The 24,424-nt window shown below is 47.6% G+C and overlaps 1 protein-coding gene across 1 annotated transcript; it reads left to right on the top strand.

Moving 5' to 3' along the window:
- Window positions 1-3,320: 3,320 nt before the first annotated feature.
- Window positions 3,321-22,827, top strand: tbx15 (T-box transcription factor 15). Its single transcript, XM_037489668.2, has 8 exons — window positions 3,321-3,790; window positions 8,004-8,211; window positions 9,787-9,888; window positions 12,795-12,966; window positions 16,694-16,861; window positions 17,259-17,323; window positions 20,425-20,522; window positions 21,289-22,827. The coding sequence occupies exons 1-8, from the start codon at window positions 3,601-3,603 to the stop codon at window positions 22,104-22,106; spliced, it is 1,821 nt and encodes a 606-aa protein (XP_037345565.1). The 5' UTR covers window positions 3,321-3,600; the 3' UTR covers window positions 22,107-22,827.
- Window positions 22,828-24,424: the final 1,597 nt, after the last annotated feature.

Genomic DNA, 24,424 nt, shown 5'->3' with positions numbered 1-24,424 from the left:
GGAAGGATATGTACTTACGGGGAGACGGTGACCCCCTGGCACAGATGACCAGCATTAGGAAGAACTTCTCTCTGATGGTCAGCTTCACTGGATCTTTGAATAAAATGCACAAACAACAACAAAAAAGTAATTAAGTACACACACATAGTATTTGTTACATTTATTATATTATTGTTATCTGAATATTCTCTGGAGAATTATTATATAATTTAGTATAGTAGTTTAGTATTCAGACCTTTATTGGCCAATATAAGAATTATAATAATTTGAGTTTGTCACATTAAAACATGAATGACATTTAATAAGCATTTATGAGTCTTGTAATAATACATCATTATGTACTATGTATGACTGAAAAGAGTGTGTGTGTGTACAACACACACTCATATATATATTTATATATAGTGTGTGTGTACAACACACACTCTTTTCCCCTCATTCTTTTCATTTTAGTATTTCAATCAAAACACACACGCGCGCGCGCACACACGTGTGAGGAGGCTCGTGCTGAGGTTCACTGATCGAACCGGGGCCCTCACTCCTATTTTCCTCTTTTATTTCTTTATTTTCATCCTGTCGGCACGCGCCGATGCGTAGAGACAAAACCACATCACACGCACGCACAAACGCGCACACACTGGTGCGACCCGCGGCGGACAAACGCACGTCAGTGACACGGGCGGCGTAATGTTAAACGTGCACGCGACACCGTCACTGAACCGTTTTACGCGCGGAGGTAAACGCTTTAATGGAGTGGTGATAAATGTACTTTTATTAACGGTGGTTTTATTCAAGAAGGAGGAGGAATAAATAGAAATGTTGTAGCGAGCTGCAGGAAAGCAGTAAACTTTGAAGCTTTTTAACCTTCAGCCTGCGCATTTACGACTTTCATGACTATTAATCAAATACTGTGCGAGTGTTTCTTTATTGCAATATAGACTTAATTTAGAATGAAATCATCAGTAGTAACGTCTAAAAATACGGTGCATTTAAAAAGGAAAACATTCCATTTACCCGGCCGTAATATTTCTGCATTATGATAATGTTTTTTAAAAAAAGTAATACTGATGTTTTTTATTAGTACTATTTGTTTTTATAAGAATTGTTCACGTTTAATGTGTTTTCTACTTTATTTGTTTATATGGTTAGCGTTCTAGTTTTTGTGGAAACGTTCATTCTAGATTCGTTACGGAGTTGGTTTTCATAAGCGGCCCAACAGCAGAGTTTTGGGGAAGCAGCTCACCTTTTAGAAGAGCTTTCACAAATTTTAATATTTTAAATAACACGTTAAATGTGTCTGATAACAACACAAAAAATGTGCCGCGTTGAGGTTTCTTTTCTTTATGGGGAGAAATTCTTCAGAATTGCTCTGAAGAATTTTAAATCTCTGCAATATAACTTAACAATAAAAATATTTATTGAAAGCTAATTCTGACTTAATCTCCATAAAACACAATTTCATGCTTCAAGAAAACTCAAAATGTCTTCGATCGCATCGTCACTATTTATTTTCTGTTTTTTTTCTCCATTACCCTCGATGACCTCTGACCTCTCCGGTTGGGCTCAAGCCGGTGACGTAATGCACGGGAAGCTGCTGCCGCTCTAAATGCCCCGGGGGTCACACACAGTGAAAACGCTTTCTTTCAATAATTGAATATTAACGGGCACGTGCCCGACCGCGCCTTCCACGTGCCCGTGTGCGTGGGCTGACGTCACAAAACAAAAAGCCGGCCGCGTGTGAGACAACAAAATATATGAGACAACAAAATATATGTTTAAAAAAAGGGGAAAGAGAAATGGTCAACTATTGATCAAAATGTAAAAAGGTGAATGGGGAGATATTTAAATGGGGCTCTAAATGTCCCGGATGTGGAGGTCTGACCGTCGGGGCTGGAATTAAATCCGTTTTTACTTTTTACTGCTCGAGGTTAACATAATAGTCCAACATTTTATAATGAACACAAGGACTCGTAGTTGTGTGAATCAGGGCTACAATAAAACGATAATAAAATGACTTAAAACTCAATGTTAATTCGTGTTAAATACGGAATGACGTGGTCCGTGTGGTTCCTCTGAGGTGAAGCTCGGTGACCTTTAGGAAGGCTTCGTTCTTCAGACGCTGCAGTAACGAATACAAACTTTCTCTCAGTGCGCGCACACGCACGCACGCACGCACGCAGAATAACGTGGTCTGGCTGAAGATTTGTAAAAAAAATTCCATCCTCGCCGTAAGAAGCAATTAAATAGCCTGTTTTATCAATTGTCACTATCGATAATTAGTGTGAGTAGACTTTAACAGACCACTGAAACAATTGTGTCATTTATGCTTTTGAGGAATATAAATCTAATGGACCTGACTTAATGAGCATTAGCAGGATTATATTGGAGTATTTAGTGTTTATTAGCGGTATTCCGCAATTATTATTTATTATTATTATTATTGCTATTATCCAGAACTCTTCTTGGAAGAAGACTACAGTAGAAACATTTTCCAACATAAATATTGAACTCGGGAATGAACTCAATTATTCAATCAATTATTTGAATTGGTTGTAAATTAATTAAATACTCGTCTTAATTGGGTTTAAAATGAAACATATTTAAGGTCATTCTACCTTATAATTGTATAGATTATGAATTACTTTGTTACATCAGTATAAATAGATTAAACAGTGGCGTATAATTTTAAAATGTAACATCTACAATCAGTGTATCTTCTCCTGAGTTATACACAATGTAAACACTCCGGTTCGTTGTCCAATCACGTGTTCTGTTCTGACCCCTCTCACTGGCTCGTTCCTGCCCGTGCCACCTGTTCGGCCTCCTCACCTGTAAAGAGAATTTACCCACAATCCCTCTCCAAAGAACCGACTCACAGGACTTCGGGGGGCCTCGGAGACACCCTCGGACCCGCAGGATGAAGCTGGCATCATCATCATCATCATCATCAGAAAAACATCATCAACAATTCCAGCTGAAAACGTCGTATTTGTGTTTGTTTTGCAGGGACGTGTATAAACTGGAGTTTGTTCCAAAGGCAGAGAGACACCCCCTCGTGCCATTGGACAGAACTCTCTGCCTCGCACTCTCCCCTCGCTCCTGATTGGACCGCTGGTTGTTTGACAGCGTGCGCGCTCGAGGCTCCGCCCCCCCTCCCTCTCTGCGCCTGCGAGAGGAAAAAAAAAAAAAAGAAGAGAAAACTCCCCCACGAAGTTAGTATCAATCAGCGAGAAGTTCTGGGGGGGACAGAAAGAGAGAAAGAGACGCGGAGAGGAAGCACGCAGAGTCGCGCGGTCCGCATCTGACGCCCCCCCCCCCCTCCCCCACCGACCGGGACTCGAGCCCCCGCGCAGCCAGGATGGTCCCGCGCAGCGTCACAAGCTCTTAGTCGCTTTTGGGATTACTTTGGACTCTTTTGTGAGTTCGCGCTGTAAAACGTCGACGCGTGACTGTTTTTACGCTTTTATTCGACCGCCGCGTTGGACGCACGGAGAGGGATATTTCCGACGATCCACCCCCACACCCCCTCCCCATCTGAAGCCCTCCTCACCCCCCCCCCCCCACCCCCCCTCACCCCCGGTCCGGGTGGATTTGACAGAAATGAGTGAGAGGAGGCGATCTGCCGCGGCTCTGAGCTCGAGAGCCCACGCGTTCTCCGTGGAAGCCCTGATCGGCTCCAACAAGAAGAGGAAGCTGCGGGGGGGCTGGGAGGAGAAGGAGCTGGAGCTGTCCATGGAGAGCCTCGCCGCGGACGGAGAGGACGCGGCGCACTGCCTGGACATGGACCCGGGTCAGTGCGCAGACATGCACCACACCGTCACACCGGGAGGGGGGGGGGGGGCAGGGAGTACGACTCACGCTTAGATAGAAACGGAGCGGCTCCGTGTTTAAAAACCCGGAGGACGAGAATTTATTAGTGGCATAAAAACAATAAACGCGTCGAAGCGGAATGTCGCGCTGTCGAGAAGTAAAAACACGGCTCTATTTCTATTTCTAACACATTCCAGAATTATGTAAAAAACAAAACAAATCACGTCGCACTAAAGGCGCGCGCGGGTCTCGCTCCTCACACGTCAAAGCACCGGGAAATCACACAGTGATCTCCGTTTAACCGCAAAGGCAAATGAGCGAAATGCAAAGAAATTCCAGTGGAAACGACATTTCAGCAAATGTTTTAATTTAATTTGAAATTTGAAGAGTGAAAACATTTTGTTTGTGCTCCTTAAATTCATAAGAAATATTTTTTTTCCCGCAACCACAAATTTGATGGCTTTAGTTAATTCAAATAAATGAAGGTAACTGTTGACCAACGGCGCATCTGCTTCAGCTATCATGTTAATTTGTGTATTTATTATCACATAAACTATTATATTACTCCATTCAGCGGATTAACAACAGATCTGGAATTCGTTCACCTTGTTTATATTTAAAAAAGATGAACCAACGTTTTAAAGTGACTTTTAGGTCGAAAACAGATGGAGATATAAACGTATAGACATCTATTTATACATGTATAAATGCATAGACACATTTCTGCAGATCTTTAGATTGACATGGATGTATAGATAAAGTTCAGTCTCTATAATTTTACATTTGGTTCAAATGAACGATGGTGATATTATTGCTCAGATGGAGCCCGTTCTTCATCGTTCTTCATCACCAGATGAAACATTTCGTGGAGACGGAAGTGAGTGAAAACATAAAGAGCCATATGGAGACTGAGGTGAATGGACCGTTTAGCAGGAGGGAGATGGAGACTCTCATGGCAGGTTGTTGTTGTTGTTGTTGTTGTTTAATGGGTGGGTGGAGGTGGGGGGGGGGGGGGTAAACTTTTATTAAAGCGTTGCTAATGACAACCACTTATTTCAAAATCCAAAATGAGATCGCAGACGTTCCTCCTGTTTTGCGTCTTTAGGATCTCAGTGAATTACTCCCCCCCCCCCTCCCCCTCCCCCTCCCGGTCCCGCTCATTAGCAGGCGGGCTCCTGGCAGGTTCAGCGGGTCCTGCTCGGGTGCCGCAGCCTCCGCTCTGGCGCGTCGGCCCCTGTGGTCAGATGATGTGGTCTGGAGGAATCCTTTTTATTTGTTGTGTTGACTTGGCTGCAGGCGCCTGGTCGTATAACACGTTTATTGGCCTCCAAGACACCGGGACCAGGAGGCTCCATTAAACGGCTCAAACACAGAAATAACCACATGGCCCGTGATATTTACACCGCGGGGCCAGAATTAACGATCAACGAGAATAAGTGCATGTAGTGTAACTGGATATTTGATTATTAAAAGGCCTCGCGAGGTGACCCGCTTCGCCTTTACGCGCAGATTAGGCGAATGAGAGCAACCATCAGAATGCAGACATCTGTTGGACTGATAATAGACCCGCAACTGGTACCAAAGTGAGCTGCAGGCTGACGAAGGGGACGTGAACGTGTCCTTTCCATCCGCGAGGAAGCAGGTGTGATGATTGAGTAGCTTCGTGCACGCGCTGCTTCTGTTCGCTTCAGAAATCCGCTGCGACCTCCTTAAACACTTTGGATCCATCTTCACTCGGGATGCGAAGAACATCTCGTAAACCCGCAGAACCTTTTCGGTCCGCCCTCCTGAGTCCATCCAACAGACGCGAATTAATTCCAATATTGCAGATAATACAAAATACACTTTATATCATTTTCTTTTTTACTATTTTATGCCGGACGTATATTCGGTATTTTTCCATCAAAATAAAGTCCTAGTTTTAAAAATGTTTTTATTATTTCATTCGAGACCTTTGAAAAATAAAGTAAATTTTCAAAATGTAATGATCACTTTAAAAAAACAAATGTAAAATAAATGACTAATGCAATAGTATAAAACAGTTCCTCAATGTAAATTAGTTTCAACTCACAATAAGGCTGATTTTATTTATTTCAGTAATATTTCTATTCAGTATAAAATATATAAAATGTTCTACTTGCTCGTGAACTTTGACCCAGAAAGATAGTTTGATGGACAACACTTGATTCAATCCAAACCAATTAGAGGCCTTCAACGGAGGCTCAGCTCGTTTTAATGAAGCCTGGCACGAGCCGTCTGGGGCCCTTAAACCAAAAGACGTGCGTGCGTGTGTGCGCGCGCGTGCGTGCGAGAGGATAACCACAGAGGGCCACATTTTGTTCAACGACAAACAAATGTAACTAATTATATATATTTAAAACAAGCAAATAACTAAACTATCTGCAAACGTCACGCGCTGTGGAGTTTTTGATTAAATGAAATATTTCAGCTGGACTTTAAAAACCTCAAAAACAGAGATACAATTAAATGTTCTTCGTTTTCCGGATGAATATTTCTGCTACATGCATGAAGGTGTTTGTTGGTCTGTCTGCATCCGTGTGTGTGTATAAATGTGTGTGTGTGTGTGTGTGTGTGTGTGTATGTGTGTCATGACGTCGTTCTCTCAGTTTGAGAGACAAATACACAACTTCATAACGCGTCTCAGGACTCACAAATAACAGTAATGAGTCGTTTTTTCATCTGCAGAAGGCCGCTTCTTCTTCTTCTTCTTCTTCTTCTTCTTGAAACATCTGCTGTTTGACGCTTGATGTTTTCATTCGTCTTTAAAACAGATGAATGTTCACCATAATTATGTAAATTAGTAAATGTGACACCGCTTTAAAGCCTTTAAACGACGTGGCCTTTAATAATCAGAGAAAACAAAACATTACAGTTAAATGGAGTGATGGCAAATGTCTTCCTGTCAAATGAAACTCCTCTTGTCAGAGTCCAGCCATTGGCCCCCATGTGACGAGAGTAAATGGGGGGGGGGGGGGGGGGGCTCACTGTGTATCTTTATGTGCGCAACAGTCTCCTCGCTGACTGCAGTGACACTGGAAGCTTTTCCCCGATGGAAACTCTCCCCACGGTCACCACAACCCCCCCCCATCTCCTCTCCCGGCTCCTCTTGTTTCCAGTCCCCATTTGCATAACCGCGTCTGATAAATTACACCTTATTAGGTTTCTCATTCGGAGGGTGAGATTCAGCTGTAAACAATTTCTGAGGAAAGTGAGAGAGAGAGTGAAAGGAGAGGGATCTGGGCGGGGGGGGGGGGGGGGGGGGAGGGGGGGGGTCTTGGGAGAGTTTTAACTGGGCAAAGTGCAGCTTTGAGGTGTTGAGATTTCAGAGATTTGACGGCAGCTGGAAAAAGTTTTTTATATGTGACCCCATAAGGTTTCCATTTATTTCTGAACAACATCCCACGTGTGTTATTTCACGTCACGGTCAAGAAGAGTCCTTCTTCTGTTGAGGATTTTCCTCTGATGAAAAGCGTTATTATTAATTGTCACCAGGAAAAAAAAGTAGATTCTGATTTAGGACCTGGTATAGTTTCTAATTTCCTGTTTCATTTTGAATAAATTGTCCAGTTCAGGTTGTGTTTAAAGAAATAAGGAAACCCGCCGCTTTGTGGCCCCGCAGGTGTTCTTGTTATTTTGTCCACCCCGCTCTGGCTGTTGGGCTGTTGGTTCAAAGTGTTATTGGGGGGGGGGCATTTTGCATCACATATAGAGCTAAACACTCCTTGGCAAGTAGCGGGTTTGTTTTTGTGGTGCACCGTCCCTTTGTGACGGCGCGAGGCGGCCCGGGCGGAGGCCGCGGCCCCGCTGGTTGGGGCCTCTCGCCGGTGGGTCTGCGTGGGCTCCCAGGGTGGAGGGAACGTTTCAATCAGCCGTGACACCCGGGACGGCGGCGACGCGTCGTTGCGGGGAACTCGGTCCCCGAGGAGCACTTTAGAGGAAACTCTTTTTCCTTCATCGCGTTTCAAGCGATTTTACGCGACGTTTACTCCGCGCGCGACCCCGGGCCAGAGGCGCAGCGCGAGCCAAGCGCGCAGCAGGTGACGTGGGAGGCGCTGCGCGGAGGCGCGTGCCAAGTTTCCTGCGTAAAAAGCGTAAAACTGTTTCGGCGCTGCCTTCTCATCAGCTCCCCCGTTCTCCCCCCCCCCCTCCCCCCACTACCTCCCCCCGCGCAGACTCGGAGGCGAGTCCCGGCTCGGACGGAGAGGGTCTGGCCGACAGGACGTCGTGCTCCTTCGGCTCGCCGGCCGAGCTGCCCCCCGCAGCCTGCGAGCCGTCGCCCCCGGCCTCCATGGAGGAAATCCAGGTGGAGCTGCAGTGCGCGGACCTTTGGAAGCGCTTCCACGACATCGGCACGGAGATGATCATCACCAAGGCGGGCAGGTAGGCCGGGCGCGCGCACGAAAGCACGCGCACAGCACGTCGATAATTTTGAGGTACGATCGTGATGGACGAAAATGCGTCGATTTTTACAGACGCTCACAGTACAGTTAGAGCCACACACACACACACACACACACACACACACACACACACACACACACACTTTGTGTTGTGCATCAAACGAATATAAATATTAGTTGATGGTCTTCAAATATATTTTTAAAACTAAAATGAAATTTTCCAGAATGTTGTTAGATTTTTTTTTATAACTGAAAGTTCTTAGTTTAAGTTTTTTTTGCAAGCAGGCTTCATTATTTTAAATCCCCCGGTATTCCCCCCCCCCCCCCCCCCCCCCCCCATCAGCTCTCAAACCGCACGGCTGTTTTTTATGAATCGGGTTCAAATTGGTAATCAGCTCATAAATAGAAATATTATTTCATATTTCTTTTTGCTGTGTAGTAATTGTGAAGGTGGACACGAAACGTCTCCGTGCACATGTCCCGGCCCGCTCATAATAATAAGCTCGTAAATCCAGTGGAGAAGAGGGGGGGGGGGGGGCTCTGATCTCGTTACAGGCCTCAGATTTACGAGCTTTAAATTAAATGGAAATGTCTCCCAGTCACATGCGGACTCTTAATAACGGGGCTCCTCTCTGTTTTCCTGACTGTAATCTAAAAAACACATTTACTTAAATTCAGTATCACGTTCAGTACGGCAGTTTTAAATGATGATACGTTTATAATTACGAAATTACAACTCCCACCATCCTGGAGGGCAAAGGTCAGAGGTCATGGGTGCCTCACAAACATTTGATGGAGTTTTAATGTTACATTATTATATTATTATTATATTAAATTCTCAATGAGCACAAAACCGTTTTCTTGCCATGAAAAGAGAAACTTAAGATATTATGTTCAGACAAATGAAAAACACTTAAATCAGAGTGTAACCTCTGATGTTCTTAACGAAACATGCTGGAAGAATGCAACAAATATTCAAATGTTGTAGCATAAACCTCCCGACTACTGATGCCGTGTAATCCCATAAAATCCAGTTCATTCCGAGATGAAGTCACAGCTGCTGCGTGTCATTTCAACGGTGATGTGCTAACATCAAATACGTGTCACAAACATTTAGGATCACCTACAAATATTGCATCAGAATCTGCTTTGTTAGACACTTATTATTTTATATGATTTGCAAACCATTTGGACAAAAACGCTGGAGCAATAAATTTCAAAATAAAGACGAGACAAGAAGCACCAATGAAGATATAAATACTAAGTATAACATAGCGTATATTTTCAAGTAAAGACGGATACAGCTGGTAACATTTAGAATAGAATCGAGGTGAATCTTCTGGAATTCCTTCACGATGTCAGAAAAACTGCAGCTCAGTCACCTGATTGAGGTTCACTAGATGTCTCGGGCGGTGACGGTCTCTTCTTTCTCCACCCGAACGTTGTCCTGCTTCCCGAGCAGCTGCTGAGTCCATCAGGGCGCTCCGCTCGCTGTTCTGTTGATTCACGTAACAGACGCACGGCTCATCTCGGCGTGTCGCCTCTCCTCCTGCAGGAGGATGTTCCCCGCCATGAGAGTGAAGATAGCCGGCCTGGACCCTCACCAGCAGTACTACATCGCCATGGACATCGTGCCCGTGGACAACAAGAGATACAGGTACACCCCCCCCCCCCAGTGAGTACAACAAGTACAGTGAGTACAGTGAGTAGAGTGAGTACAGTGAGTACAACTAGTACAACGAGTACAGAGAGTACAGTGAGTACAACTAGTACAACGAGTACAGTGAGTACAACGAGTACAACGAGTACAGCGAGTACAGCGCGTTACCTCCCACTGGACTCTGCAGTTGTTCCAACATCACTCAAGCATCTGCCAGGGACTATTTTCAGGGGCGTAATGATACATATTTGCTTCTTTATTGAGGATTTAAAGAACATCGTCAGAACGCCGCCTCGGATTCATGGACCCGGATGAAAACAAAGTTGTGAGCGCTGCTGGTTCTGTTTGTGAGTGACTCCACGCGGACACAAGGTCCTGCTCACTGGAGGAGGGCTTTCTCTTTCTGCAAGCCGAGCTGGGACTGTCACTGGTGTGTCACGTGGGGGGGAGGGGGGGGGGGGGGCAGGGTCTGGAAATAAGGTCTTTATTGGAATCGAATGGCTTTACTTGGGCCGGCTGCCCCTCTTTAGCAACGTCTCATTGGTACCGCGCTCGTTAAAGCTCCATCACACGGCTCTTTCATGTGGACAGTCCAGTCAGCAGGGGGGGGGGGGGGGGCTCCTTGGCTCCTCAAACCTACCTCATTCCTTCAGCTGTGTGTCACAGCATGCTGCAGTTCTGCTTACACACACACACACACTGAGGTAGCCAATCGTATTCAAACACACACACAAACCATCTGGCAATGAGCCAACAACTCAAGTTCTGAACCCGGAATGATGGAAAGATTCTTTGTGAGGACACAAGTATCCAGAGAGGAGAACACACACCTCAACAGGAACACAGTGAACATGAAACAAACAAATCTCATCCGTGCACGTAGCCCCAAAAGTACCCTCACGTGATCCTGACTGCTCTCTTATGACACACACACACACACACACACACACACACACACTTACATCATCATTAAATACGTTTCAGACCAAACCAACTTCCTTCCAGCCGTAACACAGGAAACAATCAAAATGTCACTAATGTCATTTGTCTGTCTTTGTGGGAGGACATTTGGTCCCAGCAAGAACACACACACATACACACACACACACATGCTCAACACAAAGCTGTTGGTCTTCTCTTACAAACGCACATCACACACACCAGTCAACCCTGAATGGTAATTCAATAGCAATATTTACTCCCTCAGTGCAGTAATCCAATATACAGCCTCGGTTTGGCAAGTGTGTGTGTGTGTGTGTGTTTTTACTGTGCCTGTGTGTGTGTGTTGGGCTGAGAGCGCATTGAGTGTGTGTTTGTCCTGGTGGCCGTTGTTGTGTGTGTGTGTGTGTGTGTGTGTGTGGAGGGGGGGCGGAGGGAATGACAGTGTATCACAGTTTGTGGTTTTGTCAGCTGTGTGTTTGGTGTTGGCTGAGAACGGACAGGACCCCCCCCCCCCCCCCCCCCCCCCCTCACCATCCGTCCACTAAGGGTGTCACATAAAGTCCAGTCTCTATTGATCGTGCCGGGTGCCAGATGGCAGATTTATGAAAGATGAAAGCAGGGGGGGGGGCACGGGGGGGGGGCGGCTGCTAATCAGATTTCCAGCCCTGTTCGGGCTAAAGTTTCCTCTTTCCTTCACACTTTCCCTGCTACGACGAGCGTGACTGCAAACAGGAAATGACACGCGGCCGGTGTGTGTGTGTGTGTGTGTGTGTTGAGGTCAAAGGTCAGAGCTGTGAGGTGTTCGGTGAAGTAAAAAACGAGCAGGTAGTTTGAGGTTCGTCGCCCCCCACATCTCCCCATTGAACGTGTTTATTAACATTTTATTAAGTCTTTTGTGTTGACTTTGACTTTGACTAAAATGTTCACAACATGGCGGCGACGCGCTGTGTAGCATCCTCAAAGCGCTGCCTTTTCAATGTGTGACAGTGTGTTCTGTTTCTTTGAATAATGTACACATGTGTGTGTGTGTGTGTGTGTGTGTGTGTGTGTCGGGGGCTGCAACCAAAGCACCAAACGAGCGCTCGGTCCGTGTTTCAGGCCTCAGTGACGAGCTAAAAGCAAACAGCTGCTTCACACTCGCTCTCCTCCTCTCATTCTCAACCCTCGCTCGCCCGTCCTCTCCCTCGCCCGTCCTCTCCCTCGCCCGTCCTCTCGCTCGCCCGTCCTCTCGCTCGCCCGTCCTCTCGCTCGCCCGTCCTCTCCCTCGCCCGTCCTCTCCCTCGCCCGTCCTCTCGCTCGCCCGTCCTCTCCCTCTCCACCTTTAACCCTCCTCTGTATTTTCCCCTTTTGACGACTTTATTTTTCCTGCCCGTGTCTCCTCCTCGCCTCCTCTCCTCCCCTCTCGCTCCCTTTTCCTGCCGGCTGGTCTGCGGACGTGTCTTTCTTCTCTCTCCCCGCTGTTTAACGGGGCGTCCCAAACTCGCACACAACACCATCAAAATGTTATGGCTCTCCTTAATTGAAACTATGCGGCGGGGTGTGTGACCGCATGTGGAATATTTTATGTTGCTCTTTGTAGAAATTTCAAGCGCAATGGAGAAACAACACATGGGGTTCAGAGAGCCGGTGTTGTGGCAACGTGGCCCAGTGTTTGGAGGGTTGTTGAAATGCCGAACCGCTCGACCCGCGGAGCCCCCCCCCCTCCAGAGACCCCCGAGGTCTCGCGCGTTTTGCCGAGATCGTGCGGGAATAAAAGCCGCCGGCCGGATGCGGGCAGTGAGAGCACCGAACCCATCCATCACAGGAAACCACAATGACACTGCAAGGCCTCTCAAACGTCTTGGTTGTGATAATAATGACATGTGACATCCTTCTCAGAGTGATGGCTTCCTCTCGGCTGGTGGTTGATTTCAGGTTTCTTTGTGGTTCCCCCCCCCCCTTTTTTTTTTTTTGTCTCGCAGGTACGTGTACCACAGCTCCAAGTGGATGGTGGCGGGGAACGCCGACTCCCCGGTGCCCCCCCGCGCCTACATCCACCCGGACTCCCTGGCCTCGGGGGACACCTGGATGAGGCAGGTGGTCAGCTTCGACAAGCTGAAGCTCACCAACAACGAGCTGGACGACCAGGGACACGTAAGAGCTGCCCGGCCGTCGCCCCTCCGCGTTCCAAACCCCCCCCCCCCCCCCGCGCACTTTAGATGTTCGGAGCTTCTGCTGAGAGCGAATGCAGTTTGAGTAATGTTTTATTGGGAAATTGGGGGGTTTCAGAGGAGGGGGGGCGGGGGGGGGGGGGGGGGGGGGGGGGGTTATGCGCCTCACAAATCACTTAAATTGAGCCCATTATTCAGGAGACGGGTGCATCAAGGACAGACCAATCAGGATTACCAGACCTAGAGCTGGAGCTGTGATTCATCGCCTTCGCCCTGACGTCCCTCCCCCCTCAACGCTCGGGTTCCCTCTGTTCTTGGGGACCGAAAACGCCGCTTGAAGGCGGCGCTCTCCCACGCTTTCTCTTTGAAAGTGTCCCGGCTCCAGCGGCCCAACGTTGAGCCGCCTGAGGATCGGCGGTGTTACGGCTCTGGGATTTGAACCCGTGCCCTTGTTTTAAGACGCGATATTCGCTTCCCTCGAGGCTCTCGGTAACGAAGCGGTTTGGTTAGAGGCTCGTAATGATTGGATTTGATTTGTAGGACGCTCCAGCGGCACCGAGCTAAAAGTTGAGCCCGACCGCAGCGCGCCTGATTTACGGCCCGTCAGCAACAGGTGGCGAGCTAAAGTAGGTCCCTTATTGGTTCCTGGCGGCTCTGGTGTGTCATGTGGCTTTAGGTGAAATATTTAACTGTAATGCATTAAGTTAGACCACAATATTGGGGATTTACTGCCGTCCTTACGTATAATCAGCCAGCTAGAGGGACTCCCTCATTGCCGCTTTATACTTTTAGAAATAGCTTTCAAAGAGGGGCAGGGTCTGGCCGGAGAAACGCGTATTAGCTTTTGATTATGCACTTTTAAACCCGCCATGGAGCTGTCAGAAAACGCTCCTCCGCGGAGGTAGCGGGTGGCTAGCGTTAGCTCCTGGAACTGATTACCGGTGAGAAGGACTCCGTGTTGGACGGGCCGGTTCTCCCTGCCAACGCCACCAACGACGAACCTTCTACCGACTCCAATGGCGAGAGGGGGAACCTTCAGCGCCGTGTGACAACGTGATCGTTCACTCGGCGCCCCCTAGTGGCCAGAAGAGCCTCGGGCGAAGCTTCTCAAAACGTTTTTTTTGGTATCTAACTTTACAGAATTTAAACTCTGATACATTGTGCAGCACTTAAGGGTCATTAAATGTAAAGTATGTCCTTTCAAGACCATAAAACTATTGATGAGGTGAATTGAACCTCATAAGTCATTTCATGCAATCTTTTCGGGAAGGTTTGTAAAGTAACTCAGAGCATCAGTTCCATTGAATTAAAGCAAGTGGAATTAATAACAAACCCAGGGGCTCTTCCATGCCTGTGGAAGCCATTTTGGAGGCTTCGATATCTGCAGATATGCTGCTGGACGGAGCGTGATGAGCTGCTTCAGATCCGTTTTCCTCCCAGATGATCATAAAGGCGCCGCCGCCGCCTTTCCGGTGCTTTACCACCGGTTTGGCTATCGGTGACAAACGCAATAACATGTGGACCCGCGGTGGGCGCCGATTGGCTCTCGCGCCTTTCAAGGAAATGAGTTTCTGCGCTTTGTGTGTGGGCGAAAAAAGAGCTCGCCACCCTCCTCCAGCTCCTCCAGCTCCTCCAGCTCCTCCAGCGTCGTGAATCATCCGACCACAGGCGCAGAGGCCGGAGAACCCAAAGAACAGTGCTGGCCACGTCGGAGGCGGCGCTTTGGGGACCAATGAACAGTAATTTAATAAAAGAGGGTCAGGACTTATTTAAGCTTTTGACAGTAAGCAAACAATGGCGTCTTTGGGTTCCCCTTCAGAATAAAATTTACTAAAGAAAGACATGAAACTTCAGCAGTTCATCATCGACATCAAACAGATTTCTTTTTTTCATGCTAGACAAAAAAAGTGAAATAAACACAGAAAAGTTAAGAAAAATGTTTAAACATATAGAGTTTATAAAACATGATCCATTATCGGTAGTTGATTGACTTTTATTTTCATGATTTCAATTTCATCTACTCAACATGGAAGATAAAAACCCAATAAAGCGGAGTGGTAACGCTCTGTGAGATCTACTTCCTGTCTGTGTTTCTCTGACGCTGCAGAGCAGATGGCGTGAGACTCGCTTAGTGACGCGCTCGGACGTACGGTCGCCAGGGGCAACGCCAAGCATCGACGCGTCCGCTGGTCGCTTTGATCTGACGAACGTGTTTGGGGCCATGTTTGAAACGTGCGAGGCGCCTCTCGGTGTGTGAAGGTCCGCGCGCGACCCTCAAATAGAGGAGAAGTCGCCCGTTCGCTAAGTGAAAACACGGCTTCTTCAGCCTAAATGTGTTTGAGCGTGAACAACTGTCGTGTGATCGCCTCCAAGCACCTCCGAGATCCAACCTGCGTCCACCTCCCCGCTCACACAGCGGGGGAAGTGTTGGAGACCCCCTTTGGGGGGGGGTCAGGGTCCGCTTCAATTAAGTTCACAACATGAATATATTCAAGAAAAACCTGTACTTCGACCACAAATGTGCTGAAATACCTTATTGGTAAAACACAACATCTACCGAGCATGTGAGGCCCCGCCCACTCAGATTGATTGACAGGTGACCCCTGGGAGGGTATCTATTAGCATGAATCTGTGTGTGTGCATGATCTAAGTGGGACCCCCACTCCCCCGAAGCCCGGGTTTGAAAATGGTTTTTTTCTCGCTCTCGGATTAATCAAGAACAGGCCGAGGGCCCCCGAGGGCCTCGAGGCCGAAGCCTGACGCCTCCGTCATCACGGCCTGATGAACCCAGTGGCTCTGAGGGAGAAGTGGTGGAGCTGAAGGGTGTTACCAAGGACTGAGGGGGGGGGGGGGTGGTCTGTGACACACCACTTAATGCACAAAGACCAACATCAGCTCCTGACCTTTGACCCTTCACCACTACAAGCCCAACCCTCTGAAACTACATCCAGCAGAGGATTATCATCTTTTATGCTTGTAGCGCGTTAAAGTAATGTTTGACCTTGTTATTTAATTATGTATGACAAGCAAAAAGAGATCTATACAAATGTAGATTTTTTATCTTTGAGGGGTTAAAAAAACAGCAGAATATTAACACAAGTGGCCTTTTCCTTTTCCAGATACTTGGGTATGTGTGATATAGTTCTTATAATAAGTTTTAATGGTTTTTATGGGCTGATTAATACTATTAAGTGTTAAAAATTGCATTTTAAACACATTGTGATACTATATTACATTTATCATCCGGTATGAAAATATTTATTTGTATTTTCCATATAATTTTTAAAGGCATGATTAAGATATCTTTTATATTTTTAGCAAACAGAATCTAAAGCTAAAATAATGCCATATTAATATTCATGTTAATAAATCCTTTATGCTCAGCTTCACAGTATAAACGATAATTTTTTTGTGCATTTGTACATTCAGGATCAGTTAATGAGGCGAGAGATAAACTGTTAATCAGTAAAGCAAGAAAAAATGCTTGACAACTGTTTATACTGTAGATAAAATAATGAGTTAGTTAAACGCGTAGAAATGCCTTTAATAATAATAATAAAGTCAACATTCCTGAGAAGTTTATAAACCGTTTAAAGGTTCTTAGAAAAACACATTTTCAATCAATAGCTCAACTCTTAAAGTCTAATTCACACACGATAGTAAGGAAGGATACGGGCTGCTCTTCACCTTCTCCTCCTCCTCTTCTTCAGATCATCCTCCACTCGATGCACAAGTACCAGCCCCGCGTGCACGTCATCAGGAAGGACTTCAGCAGCGAGCTGTCTCAGAACAAGACGGTGCCGAGCGGTGAGGGAGTCAAGACCTTCAGCTTCCCCGAGACCGTCTTCACCACCGTCACCGCCTACCAGAACCAGCAGGTGCCGCCACTATTTTCCAACATTCAGCGAAAACCCGAAAAACTCAAGAATGAAAGCATGACACAAGCGATTCCACAGCGTCCGCCGCAAACGTCTCATCTGAACAGAGTATTCATGGCATTGTCTCCCTGGACTCGTCCCTTCGGGAGGTCCTTCTCTACTTTACCATTATTCAACGGACTGAAATTCAACCATTTGGACCATGGAGCTAATTAGCGCGACATCGCATGGTAGAAGTTTCCTTCTAGATGTTGGAGAGAAAATAAAATATGCAGAAGCAAACAAAAGATGACTTTAGGCAGCCTTTAATATTCCCACAGTTTATAATAAGGCAGCACGGAAAATTGGCATATTTGAGGGAATTTTGCAATAATCACAAAAATCTTCCCGTCTGCAGATCACCAGACTAAAGATCGACCGGAACCCGTTCGCCAAAGGGTTCAGGGACTCTGGGAGAAACAGGTTGGTTTCACATTGCAACGTTACCACAATGATATAATACCACAATACCACGATGCTACAATACAACAATACCACAATGCTACAATACAACGATACCACGATGCTACGATTCAATGATACAACGATGCTACAATACAACGCTACTACAATGCTACGATACAATGATACAATGATACCACGATGCTACGATGCTACAATACAATTATACAACGATACAATGTCATCACGATACAACGATACCACGATACCACAATGCTACAATACAACAATACCACACTATCACGATGCTACAATACAACGATACCACGATGCTACAATACAACGATATCACGATACCACCATGCTACAATACAACAATACCACGATGCTACAATACAACAATACCACGATGCTACAATACAACGATACCACGATGCTACAATACAACGATACCACGATGCTACAATACAACGATACCACGATACCACAATGCTACAATACAACGATACCATGATGCTACGATACAATGATACGATACCACAATGCTACAATGCTACAATACAACGATACCACGATACCACAATGCTACAATACAACGATACCATGATGCTACGATACAATGATACAACGATACCACAATGCTACAATGCTACAATACAATTATACCACGATACAACAATGCCACAATGCCACAATGCCACGATACGATAGAACGATACCAACGATGATACAACGATACCACGATGCTACGATACAATAATAAGAAAACATTCTTTACGCTATATTATGTGTAACATGCACTGTTCATGGATAACTTATTCTTTCCTTTAGTGCTCAAATTGGATTTTTTACTGCATAAAACTTTAGAAAACAAAGGCTTCCACTCATGCATAGCCGAAATGTAGCTCACTTCAACCGAGACGTCTAGACATCTTTAATCTTCAATCCCCAAATCCATACTCACAGGGTCATTAACGCTGACATCATGATGTTTTTATTACACACATTACGACCTCTCTAAGCCTTTCGTCAATGTTTTAATACACAACACGTCTTCTTTGGGACGAGTGGAAAGGAAACACCCAAATGACACATTCAGGTGTTTATTACACTACTCTGTTCTCTGTACTCTGTTAACCTAAATTCCCCAAAAGTTACCATCCATTAAATCCCCCTTTGCATATTTAAACATAACGTTTCATTCTTTGTCCCTCTCCATCTGCAGTGTCCTCAACATGTCGGTCATGTGACCAAACCTCTCTTTAAAATGAGCTTGTTCTCTCACTCCGATCCAGAAGTTACGCGTCACTTAGCTGAAGTGTCCTTCTCTACCAAACGTTACAGTTTCGCTCCTCTCTGGATTCTGGAGGTTTTTAGTTTGTTAATAAATCATTCAGATACTCATTTAAACTCTATTTCATTCCCCAAAACATAAATCCACACCTAAAAGCCAACACATGCGTTTTTCTGGTTGCAGCTTTTTTCAGCGGATGCATCAGCTGTGTTGTCACCACAGGTGTGCAGCAGTGAGCCTGAGCAGCGCTCCTATTGGCTGTGTGGCCGGTGACATCATATCCCTGACGGTCACATGGCTTCAGAGCTTTAGGATAAGTTGTTTTTATTCCTCGTGGAGTTTCCTCCTCACTCGCTTCCTCTCCAGCTTCTCTCCTCGCTCCCAATCCGTCTCTGAATTATCATACACAACGTTTGTGGAGGAGAGGAGGAAGCAGGGGGGGGGCTCTGCACATGAAAGCAGCCCCCCCTACATCTGGACCGCATTATTGGCAAGCAAGACATTCGAGACGTCTTTTTTCCCTTTTTCAAACAATAGACTGTTTGATTTATGAACTGGCATTACAATTTCATTGCAGCGAAGCGACAGATGAAAAGATAACGGAGCGTGAGATATTTGTCTTGGGGAGAGAGAAAATGAATTTATCCTCACGTACTGCTCGTGACCCCCCCCCCCCCCCAACCTCCCTTCAGTTGGGATCTCAATGCTCGGACTCCAGGAGGAGCATAACAAGGCCCTTCTCGTGTCTGCAGCTGCTTTTTTTATGATCTTTGATCAGTTCTGAACGCTGCGAGTGAGCTCCCGCTCTGACCCTTGACCTTCATATCGCTGCTTGTGCTAATCATAGCAATTTAGGAGCTTCCCTGTTGTTGCTGGTTATCTTTCTTAGTTAGACGTGTTATTGTTATCAGTCCTGCAGCAGTTGCAGGCAGCTGCAGCTGGCGTTGGACGTGACACTAACAGACGCTTTCCTGTGGAATGTTCCCAACTGGTTCCACATTGAGAGGAAGCGTTAATGGACGGAGCTGCTGGTTCTCTTAATGGCGTCTTAATGCGGAAGTCTCCCCCGGCTCAGGTGTGACCTGACTTTACGGCCTGCAGCGGGGGGGCGGGGGGTCTGCATGAATGAGCGCAGTGATGCCGAGCGCCTAACGAGGCCGAGGAGTCGGCGGCCCTGAAGTTGCCCGGGGGGGGAGCGAGGGGGGGGGGGAATCAACGGGGAGGCAGAACCGCGTACGGTGAAACGTCACCCGGATTTATGAGCTAAATGAAGAAAACCTCCTTTCTTAATGGCTGCAGTTTCCACAGAGCAGGACTCTGGCTCCTACCCCCCCCCCCGCCCCCTCCCCCTCCCCATCTCATTCACATGTCACTTCCTCGCTCCAGTCAGAAGATTCATTCAGTAAATTTGCTCTCATTCACTAATAATCAACTTGGACATGCCGTGTGTTTTATCATAACTAAGATAGAGGTAGTGCTTCTTATGGCATTTATTCAAAAACGTATCCCTCCAGAAAAAAATCTTCTCATAACCACAAATATGAAAATGTTTCAAAAATATAAGAAAGAAAAAAAAAGTTAGAAAAATATTTCGATTCTAGGGATTCATTCAAAATAATTTGATTTCCATCAATGAAATAAAAATGTAGCAATGACACAAATTTAATAGAACACATGACACGTCTTATTATTTAATAAAAACTGATTAGAAAGATTAAAAAAGAGTCATATTTTGATATACTTGGAGGATAAATGTGATGAAAACTCAACAGTCTTTGTCTCAGTAATTAGTCTCTCTCTCTTCTCCCCGTGGGTTCGTCTCGCTCAGGACCGGCCTGGAGGCCATCATGGAGACCTACGCTTTCTGGAGACCTCCCGTGAGGACCCTCACCTTCGAAGACTTCACCAACATGCAGAAGCAGCAAGGTGTGTGAATATGTGTACTCCCCCCTCGCCTCGCAGATGAGGGGGGGGGGGGTCCCTCCTCTGAGAAGGGTCACATGACGTGACGCGCCGTATTCTGTCTGCTTGTTATCATTAGACTCCTCCGAAGTGATTTGGGTTCAATCAGAGTCCTGTGCTCGTGTGTGTGTGTGTGTGTGTCACACCACACACCCTTTTCTCTTCATATAATCATCTATTCCCCGCCGGCCCCTGAAGCACCTCGAGCCCCCCTCACCAGAGGAAAACATGACATCATAAACTGTTCAAGTCCACCTTGCTCTCGCTCTCTCCCCCCTTTTCTTCCCCCCTCCTCCCCCACATTTTCCCTCCCTCCATCCTCCGCAGTGCTGCAGTATTATCGAATGCATATGGTGCACAGCGCAGAACCCGGGCCAAGCGCGTCGTTTCAGGGTCCAAGCAGCCAGATAAATAGCATGAATATGCGATCAATATCCCGCAGATATCATTTCCCCACGTCAGCGTTTCCCCCTCCTGGTGAAACGGTTCCTCTGAACCGGCCTCACTGCGGCCCCACGGCCCGTCTTTAAGTGGAGGTTTCCTGCTTTGATGAACTACAATGTGGCTTAAACATTACTGTAATACATTTGACTGTGTGCACATTGCAGAGCTCTGCAGAAGACTTCACGGGTACTTTCTCTCTGTCTCGGGTATTTTCAGTGCGTCCTCTGAGGTTTCAGCTGTACTTTATGTCCACCTGTGTGTGTGTGTGTGTGTGTGCTTTTGCCAGGTGGAAGCACGGGCACTTCTCCCACCACCTCCAGCACGGGGACCCCCTCCCCCTCCGGTGCCGCCCACCTCCTGTCCCCCTCCTGCTCCCCTCCCACCTTCCACCTCGCCCCCAACACCTTCAACGTGGGCTGCAGGGAGAGCCAGCTCTGCAACCTGGGCCTGTCCGAGTACCCGGCCTGCGCCCGCAGCAACATGGCGGCCCTGCAGGGCTACGGCGGCCTTGCCGACAGCTCCTACGGACGCCTCCAGGCCGCGGGGGGGGGCGTGGCCTCGGCTCAGCCCTCCGAGTCCTTCCTGCCGCAGAGGACTTCCTCCTTGATCGCCGCCGGCATGCAGGCCGGCGCTCACGGAGGGGGCGGCGGCCCCGGAGCCAAGATGGACGCCTATGGCGGCCAGCTGGGCTCCTTCCCGGCCTCACAGCTCCAGTACGTGATGCAGGCCGGGGGCGGCTCCGGCCCCGCCTCCTCCTCCTCGTCAGGCTCCTCCCCTTCCTCCGCCCACATGTTCAGCGGGGGCCACCACCACGTGCAGCAGGGCTCCTACAACGCGTTCTCCCTGCACAACCCTTATAACCTGTACGGATACAACTTCCCCACCTCCCCCCGCCTGGCCGCCAGCCCCGAGAAGCCCCAGGGGGGTCTGCTCTGCTCCTCCACCCCCGCCGGGGCCTTCGCCGAGCGCCAGTACCTGTCCAACGGGGGCATGGACGCTATGCACATGATCGGCAACGCCAGCGGCGGCCAGCAGGGCGGCGGCTCCTGCGACGCTCGCCAGTACGGCTCCTCCTCCTCCCAGATGTCCATGCACATGGTGTAGGCCCCACGGGGGTCGGGCCTTTCAGCTGAAAAGAGCGCAACCGGTGTTTTTCTTTGTTTTCTTTCAGAAACAGGATCTTTTAAAAAAGACACTGCGTCGCATTAAACGAAGCATTATAGAGTCGGAGCTATTATTTAACTACCTTTGTTCTAACAGAGAGGGAAACGACGGTGCTGCAGGAAACATGCAGGGAACCTTTCAGCAGCTCCTCAAGGGACTCGAAGGTCGGAGAGTGGTCGCTTTCGTAATGGAAGAAGAAAAGGAAGAACATTTTGAGCTTAGAAGGGAACCGAGGAACTGAAAAGTCTGACCACACAGCCCCCCCCTCGACCCCCCCCACCCCCCCGCCCCATCCTCACAGACTGGATTGACTTCACTTCTCTTGAGTGGATTACGCTGTTGTTGTTGTTGTTGTTGTTTTTTAGCATATATATAAAAGATGGCGAAATGCAATCAATACCATAAGCTTAAAAAAAGTTGTCGTGTGAAAAGTTAAAAAAAGAAGCAATAGCAAAAACCGAGTAAAGTATGTTTTGGTGTGTCGTAGAGATGTGTATTTAAGTCCTGAGCATTATAACAATGTTACAAATCAAGCTGTTATAAAGAAAATGTGTGAAAACAATAATAAGGCAAAGTAATTCTTTTTTTGAGGCATTTTGAAAAAATGTAAATACAGGTGCCAAGCACGTAAAAAAGCTCAATAAACGTTTTAATTCATAAACGTGGTTTGGCTTTGTTTTGTTTCCCGTTGTAGCCGAAGGAGAAACCCTTATTCTGCAAAGAAATCACAACGTTGTTAAAAAAACACTTTGATGTGATCGCATTAGCGAGATGAATTACAATGTTTACTGCGATCAAGTGATGAGAGTTCAAGGCGCTGACCTGATCGACCTGATGGATCAACCTGATGGGTCGACCTGATGGACAGACATGGTGGACAGACCTGGTGGATAGACCTGTTGGACAGACCTGATGGATAGACCTGGTGGACAGACCTGATGTATAGACCTGGTGGACAGACCTGGTGGATAGACCTGGTGGATAGACCTGGTGGATCGACCCGATGGATCGACCTGTTGGACAGACCTGATGGATCGACCTCGTGGACAGACCTGATGGATCAACCCGATGGATAGACCTGGTGGATCGACCTGATGGATCGACCTGATGGACAGACCTGATGGATAGACCTGATGGATAGACCTGATGGATCGACCTGATGGACAGACCTGATGGATCACCTGGTGGATCGACCTGATGGATAGACCTGATGGATAGACCTGGTGGATAGACCTGGTGGATCGACCTGGTGGGGTCGGTCACGGCCTTCAGGCAACAGTAACAACGAGCGACATGATTATTAATCACCCGAGAGAGCGACCTCCGCTCATACAACATCTGCCCCCCCCCCCCCCCCCCTCCCCGCAGCCCCCCTTACCACATCACAGGCGAGAGCTTCAAACGCTGACGCCACGCATCCATCACGGGTGGAGGAGACACGTTGTCCCTGCTGGTTCTGTTTAGTGACGAGAGGACGGCACCTGTTAGAGAGACCAGGGAGAGCGAGGCATTCAGTACTACTCCTCCCCAGGGGGTTCAGTGAGGGGGGGCAGCAATCAGCGTCCATTACACGCATGTCTTCTGAGCCCCCCCCCTACCCAATCACTTCCTATCATGCAAGCGGCTAAAACTAAAAGTAAAGGGGGGGGGTTACATGTCCATGAAGAGCCCATATTAGAAACACCTGTTGTGACTTCAAGCTACGAGCCGGCAGCCGGAGAGAAACACATGATTTCATAATTGGCTCCGCTTCGTCTATCTGGACTTTATTTCCGATAATTATTCATGTTACTGTTTGCTCTGAACCCCCCCCTCCCCCCCCCTCACAGCCCATCTTCACCGCGGGTTTACCCCGGTCAGATGAGGAGATGTTTCAGTGAAAGCGGGCAGCAGCGTGACTTAATGTGCAGCAGGTTCTGTTTTCATACCGCAGACGATCCATCAGCTCCTTGAGTGGAAAAGAAAGGCAGAGCGCGTCGGCGCCCCCCCCCCCCCCCCCCCACGACCTCCCCCCGGAGAAAACAACCATCACGTTGGTTGATTAACGGCGTAGAGAGGAGACTAAAAGACAACAGGTGAAACTGGACCGATCGGAGTTTTTAAGCAGAGGAGGAGGAGGGGGGGGTGTGGTGGTGGTGGAGAGGGGGGGGGGGGTACTTCTGAGGGACAGCACGCCGACTCAAGGGTTTACCCATAATCCCCTGCCTGTCTCAGCCATGGATCTCTCCCTTCCGTCACTTTTCAGACATTTTAACGGA

The sequence above is a fragment of the Pungitius pungitius genome, chromosome 10 (genome assembly GCF_949316345.1).
Source record: "Pungitius pungitius chromosome 10, fPunPun2.1, whole genome shotgun sequence".
Classification (NCBI taxonomy): Eukaryota; Metazoa; Chordata; class Actinopteri; order Perciformes; family Gasterosteidae; genus Pungitius; species Pungitius pungitius.
This window is presented reverse-complemented; position numbering and strand designations above follow the sequence as displayed.